General features: G+C 45.5%; 1 protein-coding gene across 1 annotated transcript in view; it reads right to left on the bottom strand.

The window, feature by feature from the left end:
- Positions 1–3,011, bottom strand: part of LOC120945890 (receptor-type tyrosine-protein phosphatase U-like) — a 77,849-nt gene extending 74,838 nt beyond the window's left edge. The window contains exon 1 of the mRNA XM_040360443.1: positions 2,771–3,011. Within this exon, the coding sequence (XP_040216377.1) occupies positions 2,771–3,011 (241 nt within the window). The remainder of the gene's footprint in view (positions 1–2,770) is intronic.
- Between the last annotated feature and the right edge of the window lie 5,263 nt (positions 3,012–8,274).

The raw sequence follows: 8,274 nt of genomic DNA, 5'->3' as shown, positions 1-8,274 counted from the left end.
TTTGGTGACAATGTAACAAAGACAATTTCCTGTGGATCATTTTCTCTATCCTGGAGATGTTCTTCTACCAAAAGTCATCCATAATATTCCCCATTGTTCTCCCCGGTGCTTCATATAAGATTATATAGGTGGGGGGACGGGGGGATGACAGGGCCGTCATCAGGAATTATGGGGCCCCTTTACACAGATTCAGGCATCTGCCCCCTGGAGCAAAGAACCTGGGGGGGGGGGGGGGGGTTCTGCAGCCTGAAATTGAGACGCTAATTGAGAAATTTGAGAAGGGGGGGGGGGGCCTTTACAATAAAAAAATAAATAAGGCCCCGGGGACCTCTGGGCCCTTTAATAAAAAAGAATATATATATATATATATATAAATACTTTTTTTTTTTTATATAAAAATAAGTTACAAAAAAAGGGGGGTTGCCCTCCGGGACCCTGGGGACCTCTGGGCCATTTCATAAAAAGAAAAAAGAAACCTCTGGGCCCTTTAATAAAAAATAAAAAAAATATATATAAACTACTACTTTTTCCACAGGCACGGAAGAGGGCACGGGAGAGTATATACCGAACGCGCATGAACATCTTTGCCATGGGGGAATCGGAGGTGTTTCGCATCTTCAGATTCAGCCCTGATGCCATCCTGGAATTAGCCACAGCCCTGCATGATGACATCACCAGCCAGACACACCGCTCACATGCAGTGCAGCCACTGGTCAAGGTCCTGGCAACACTGCATTTCCTCACCAGTGGATCTTTTCAACGTACAAGTGGAGTCGTGACTGGGATGTCACAATCCACCATGAGCAGATGTGTGCACCAGGTTGTCCCCGCAATCCTCAAGTGCATATGCACTTGAGCCCCATCTCCTCACTCCATACCGGAATCCCCAAACCAGAGGCGAGAGAAGATACAATGCTGCACACATACGTACCCGTGCAGTGGTGGAGCGCACATTTGGCATCCTGAAGTCCCGTTTCCGATGCCTGGATAATTCCGGGGGTACCCTGTTGTATTCCCCAAACTTTGTGTTCCAGATCATCGGGGCATGTTGCATGCTGCACAACTACGCCATGAGAAAGGGCCTGGAGATTGACATACGTGATGACCTGACCCCCGAACCAGACAGTCCCCCCCTGTTCGAGGCTACCCCGTCTGCTGAGGGAACAGCAGTCAGGAGATGCCTCGTGGTAGGCATCTTTGCACGTTAAACACACACATTCATCATGGCACGAGGAGAATGCACGCATGCACACCACTGTGGTCCCTAGCTCACACACCCCACATCCACATCACATTGGATTAGCCCAAGTACACCGCACAGGACTTGGGAGCAGCAACGCCACGCTAAGGCCTCAATGGTGTCGCTGTCCATTCATACCACATTCACACGGTCGTGGGGATAACTTCTCCCTGACGACCCAGGGTGACACGCCTTACTAGCAGGTATGTCACCGCCACATTCACACACCAGTCACACTGTAGCCTGCACTCCTCACCGTGTGCAGTAACTACTACCGAAAAACGCTCATCACCTGAGCATAAATTAAAAAAACATTCATCACCTGAGCATAAATAAAAAAAAAACGCTCATCACCTGAGCACACAAAATCCAAAAAAGGCAATCAATTGCCCTGTCGTGGGCTCCGCCTTGTGCCACGGCTCCGACTCCTCAGTTGCCTGGGGGGAGCCTCAGGTGGGGGGGTGGAGCATCAGGAGGAGGCTCATCCTCAGGCTTTCCACTCCTGGCAGGTGCTGGCTGCCTGCCCTCCAACGCCAGGGCAATGCGGGTGAGGACGGCGTTTGTCTCAGCCTGCATCCGCAGCTGGCGGGTGGTATTGTGCTGCTGTTGGCACCTCCTCTGTCTCCCCTCCGCCGTGGTGGCAGCACTATTGGCCTTTACAGCCACTGTCAGGCTCTTGACCTCTGTCACGAGGCGTGATGTCGTGGCCTGCAGCTCACTAACGCAGGTCACCACAGCTGCACAGTTCCCACAAATATCCTGCAGACTGACGGTTATCTGCGCCGAGGATGTCAGGCTGTCTGCGACATGCCACAGGTCCCGGGCAACAGCACCCATATGGCGGGTCTGGCAGGCCTGATCCCTGGCAAGATTTTCCTGGATCGCTTCAGGAACACCCCTGGTCTTGCGGGTAGCCTTCCTGGGGGTAGGAGAGGCTTGGGGCCTTGTATATGGGGAGGCCCTTGAGGAACTTCCCCTGATGGTGGAGGAGGGTGAGGGGGTTCCCCTGATGTGGGAGGAGGGTGAGGGGGCTCCCCTGATGTGGGAGGAGGGTGAGGGGGTTCCCCTGATGGGGGAGGAGGGTTGGGAGGGTCCAGGGATGATGGGATCCTCCTGAACGAGGTACACTACTTCCTCCAGGTCCCCGTGCTCCTCCACTTCCTCAAGAGGTGAGGTGTGGGCACACTCATCCATGGATGGCGTGGGTCGCCCAGCAGCCGACGACGGCCCAGCTCCCTCCAGCACATCTGTGGATGACACAAAGCATTCACATGTTGGTGGACCCACACACTTGTCACATATTCCCTTCCACCCCCTCACATGCTACACACCGTATAGGAGATAAAACACACTTACCTGTCCTCAAGGCCTGGTCACCGGAGTCGAATCCCTCCATGCCCTCCACCTGATCCAGCTGCAGACATTGTGCGATGACCTCCTCCTCATCCGTCAAACGCACAGCACAGGCTGGTCCTCCCCCCGTGCCCCTGGCATGCTTCCTCATAAGGGCCAGCTTCTCACGGACCTGACGTCTCAGGTCATTGATTTTTTTGCTCACATCATCAGGGGTCCTGGTCTTATTCCCTACGGCATTGACCTGTAGGGTGATCTCCTCAAGGATCTCCTTCTTCCGTGCCTTGCTGGTCTGGGAACTGTGGGCACCATGGAGGTTCTTATAATATTTGGCTATTCCAGCAATTATAATAGACTTCTCCTCCTTTGAAAAGTTTTTCTTCCTCCTCTCCTTGCCTCCATTTCCAGCTGACGCCATCGCTCAGCAAAAGTACCTTGCTTCAGGGGGGAAAAAAGCAGGATGTACTTTTGCGCCGGACGGGCACATGTTTGGGCGTATTTATGCGCTTGGCGTAAGCCGGTGGGCCGGCGGATCTCAGGAAGTTGCGCCGGCGTAGTTGTGAGCATGCGCACAGGGGAGTGGTCATACACCGGTGTCACTGCGCATGCTCCGTTCATGATACGCCGGGCGTAAAACACTGCTCCACGCTCGGACCATCATTTGCATAAGGTCACACTCACTTACACTTACGCTGGCTTACGCCTACGAAATTACGTTATGTCGGCACAACATTGGGAGCAAGTGCTTTGTGAATACTGTACTTGCCTCTCTGAGTTACGTCGGCGTAGCGCATATGAGATGCGCTACGCCGGTAGAAAGATGCGCCGATCTACGTGAATCTGGCCCAATGGGTATATACTCTATATGTGTTTTTGGATCTGCATTGGGGTTGATTTACTAAAACTGGAGCACTCAGAATCTGGTGCAGTTGTGCATGGTAGCCAATCAGCTTGTTCAATGAAACTTTGACAATAAAACCTGGAAGTGTATAAATAAATGATTAGCGCTAAAGTTCAAACATACAAGTGCATGGTGCTGGCACCTTGTGCCATGTGATAAATAAATACTAATAAGCAATCTGAAACAGATGTGTAAACTCAAATATAAATAAATAATTATTAATATAAATAAATGTAAATATATAAGTGACATGAAATACAATAATCCTGTTATCCACAGTGATCACAGGCATACATGTGCAATAATGCTGAATACACCACCTCTATATTAAAGTGCAAAAATGTGAACTGTTGCTGAAGGCAACTAGTCTATAGTAAAGTGCTGTCCGTGATGGTTAACTATGAATGTCCATGCTTGTAATGGTTCAATAGTGCAAACAATTAAAATGGATCAGTAATGGAATTATTCCCATAGATGAGAGGTTCTCAGATCTCCTGGTCGTTCAAATTGTGGATCCTTCCCTGGTTAAGTTGTGAGTTGTATTATTGAACCATATGGGACCTCCTCCACCTGTCTCCCAAAACTCTCACCTCCCAGCTCTTTAAGTAAGGCACATAGGGCAAGCGGTAATCTCCTAGTGTCCAGACGACTGGTAGCCTGTATCCCGTGGTCCGGTGTCCTACAAGGTGACTGAAATAGGGGGAGGGGGGCAGCGGGGGATGGATCCAACCCGAGCCCAGTGGGAGGAGAAAAAGCCACTATAGTGTAGTATTTTAGTAAAAAAGTTTTAATGTTGCAGTAAAAATGGACTCTTACATCAAATAAAGAAAAAGTCAGCAGGGTATGTTACTATGAACCTCCACTGCCACTATACTTGATACTTGATTTTAATGTACAACACAAGGAAGTTGCCAAAGTAATACAATGACATTGGCACATACTCAGGAAGGATAAAGATCTGAGTAAAATACTTCAGAGCAAACCTAAAATCATATATCGCAGAGCACATACTCTGAAAGATATGATAGTAAAATCAGTAGTTGTCTCCCCTCCTAAACCAAGTTACACTTTCTTTGATGGCAAGGGGTTCTACCCGTGTAGAAACTGTTATGCATGTAAACATGCACAAAAGTTCCAAACTAAAAGAAAATAATTTATTGGTACTAAGGCCCCTTGCACACTGGGGCGTTTTTCATGTGGTACAGCGCTAAAAATAGCGCTGCTATACCGCATGAAAAATCATGCCCTGCAGTGTTCAATGTGAAAGCCCGAAGGCTTTCACATTGAAGCTGTGCGCTAGCAGGAGCGCACCAAAAGTCCTGCTAGCCGCATCTTTACCGCGGTATAGGAGCGGTGTGTTCACCGCTCCTATACTGCGCCTTCCCATTGAAATCAATGGGAAAGCGCGGTAATTAACCCTTTTTCGGCCGCTAGCGGGGGTTAAAACCTCACCGAAGGTGTAGTGTATTTATTACAATGCAGCTGCAAACTTCAATACATAGGCAGGACAAAAAGAGCCCTAAAAGTAAGAATACAAGAACATATACAAAATATATACAACGGTTTTCCGAAACATAGTGTGTCACGCCATTTTGCATCAAAACATAATCAAGATCCCTCACAACTTCAATTCTGGGGCATAGAGAAGTTTAAAAACTCATGGAGGGGCAGTCATAAAGTCAGAACCATAAGCCAGAAGGAATCCAGATGGATTAATGTTCTGAATACACTCACACCAGGACGGCTGAACGTGGAGTTCGACCTGAACTGTTTGTTATGTATTTTCTAATAACAATACCATCATATGAATTAATGATATTAATACCTAAAGAGACTCCATGAGAAATGAAGAGAGGGGTACTACAATTACCTTCTCATTCTTGTCTCTGTTTGTGTTTCAATTTTTAATTTTAATTGATGTATATAAGATTGAAGTTATACCTAAGTAAGCTGTATCAAGATTATTGTCACATATATCACATATATCGTTGGGATCTACGCTGCTCCTCGGTACACGGTGTCCTATTAAACGGTTAATAGACACACAACACAGTCCAGGACAGATAAAGGTTTTTAATAAATGTATAAGATTGAGGAATAGAATACATAATTTCCCATTTTATACATAAGCCTTTTTTTATATATAATTTTTTTTATATTCATTTTAGTATCTGTCATGATTTTTAACATTTTAAATAGATACATCATATATGGAATTTTCTAGGGAATCCATATAGATATAGAATCCATATAGATTTGATGTTTTTAATTTCTACTTTTGACATCACTCTACATTCACACCCGAAGCACGGTATGCAATACGGGATATTGAGAGTAAGAAACTAAGATGTTTTTCCTCTGTTTTTTTTTGTCCAGTTACAGCCAGTCAGACCACTGTGCAGATAATTGGAACTAATGACATGAGTAACATTTGGGTCTTTCTTCTCTTTTTTGATGTTTGCTAATGATGTTTTAAATGCAGTTTCATTAACCTTCGTTGCATACAATGAAATACGGTTTTTGAACTGACAGAGCTTCAACAAAATGGAGTCGCTACATTAACCATAAGCCTGTGGAAAAAAGGCGACTTCCATAGGTCTTGTTTACAATAGCCAACAAAATGGTGGATCGTAGACTTCCGGTTTAGCGATATAAAGGAATTGCCTCAATAGCCAATCAGGTTCCAGTCACGAGGTTAGTCACGTAACGCCGTAGGGAAATCGAGGCCGACAGCGCGGACCAGGAGCAGCGGAGGTTCATAGTAACATACCCTGCTGACTTTTTCTTTATTTGATGTAAGAGTCCATTTTTACTGCAACATTAAAACTTTTTTACTAAAATACTACACTATAGTGGCTTTTTCTCCTCCCACTGGGCTCGGGTTGGATCCATCCCCCGCTGCCCCCCTCCCCCTATTTCAGTCACCTTGTAGGACACCGGACCACGGGATACAGGCTACCAGTCGTCTGGACACTAGGAGATTACCGCTTGCCCTATGTGCCTTACTTAAAGAGCTGGGAGGTGAGAGTTTTGGGAGACAGGTGGAGGAGGTCCCATATGGTTCAATAATACAACTCACAACTTAACCAGGGAAGGATCCACAATTTGAACGACCAGGAGATCTGAGAACCTCTCATCTATGGGAATAATTCCATTACTGATCCATTTTAATTGTTTGCACTATTGAACCATTACAAGCATGGACATTCATAGTTAACCATCACGGACAGCACTTTACTATAGACTAGTTGCCTTCAGCAACAGTTCACATTTTTGCACTTTAATATAGAGGTGGTGTATTCAGCATTATTGCACATGTATGCCTGTGATCACTGTGGATAACAGGATTATTGTATTTCATGTCACTTATATATTTACATTTATTTATATTAATAATTATTTATTTATATTTGAGTTTACACATCTGTTTCAGATTGCTTATTAGTATTTATTTACCACATGGCACAAGGTGCCAGCACCATGCACTTGTATGTTTGAACTTTACCGCTAATCATTTATTTATACACTTCTATTTTATGTTCGGTGAACGTTTTGAGATTTAGCAGCTTTAGTCGTGTTTGACTATTTCACATTTTATTTCTATATACTCACAGTAGCGCGAGAGATATATTTTTATACAATAAAATCTGGAAGCAGATTGGTTCCTATGCAGAGCTACTCCAGATTTTGTAAATAAATCCCACCGTGTAAATGTCTACATATTACTAAACAATAACTACAAAACATAGAGATGAATCAAACATATCATATTTAATTAATGAGTTCCTAAAAGTGTAATCTTGTACGGACTATACATACTGTAGTTGAGTTCTCATACTGTGTATATGATAGGAGTGTCCTGTGTTGTTGTTCTCACCTGTACAGGTAACAGGGGGAGGAGTCCACTCTGGGGGGTTGCCACATCTCATTGTGTAAGCTGATGGATAATATCCAGTTTGACACCATACTGTCACCGAATCTCCATTATTATAATAATCCTTGTCTATATAGAGACTGTACACATTCTCTATGGTCGGCTTCTTACACTGAGCTGTAGAATAAGAAGATAAAATCAGATGATTATACATTATATACAGTGTGAGGAGTAAAGTGATTGTGGGGGATGGGATGGATCAGTTGATGGGACCTTTCAGTGGTATATGGACCATGGTCTGACCTCCTCATTATGGGATGTTCCTGGGTAATGTTGGGTGAGCGGTTCGGACCGCGCATAAGTTCGGCACGAACATCCCCCATTTGGCGAATACCCAAATTTGCCAGGTGGCTCCACCCCTTAACTATTTAAGAAGCAGGCACAGAGCAGGCATGCAGCGGTTAGCCTTCATTGCGGGCAGAGTGTTTTTTTGCGGGTCCGTCGGTGGCGGCAGCAGTGTGACTGACGATGGATCTACAGTACACTGCTACAGTAAATCAACCTCATTGTTTTTTTATTTTTAATAAAGGAAGTGTCAAAAACTGTCTGTGTGTTTTTTATTTATTTTTGACACTTTTTTGGTGAATGGGTAGGGGTATAATACTCATTCACATAAGGGGGGGGGGCGGGATCTGATGGACCCTTGTTAAAGGGGGCTTCCAGATTCCCATAAGCCCCCTGTCTGCAGACCCGAAAACCACAGCCCAGGGTTGTCAGAAAGAAGCTATTGTCCCCATCAACAGAGCCCCCCTGCCCCAAAGCACCCACCCCACCCATGTTGAGGGCATGTGGTCTGGTATGGTTCAGGGGGGGTGCTCACTCATCCCCTCCTTTTGCCTGACCTGC

The sequence above is a fragment of the Rana temporaria genome, chromosome 1 (assembly GCF_905171775.1).
Source record: "Rana temporaria chromosome 1, aRanTem1.1, whole genome shotgun sequence".
NCBI lineage: Eukaryota > Metazoa > Chordata > Amphibia > Anura > Ranidae > Rana > Rana temporaria.
This window is presented reverse-complemented; position numbering and strand designations above follow the sequence as displayed.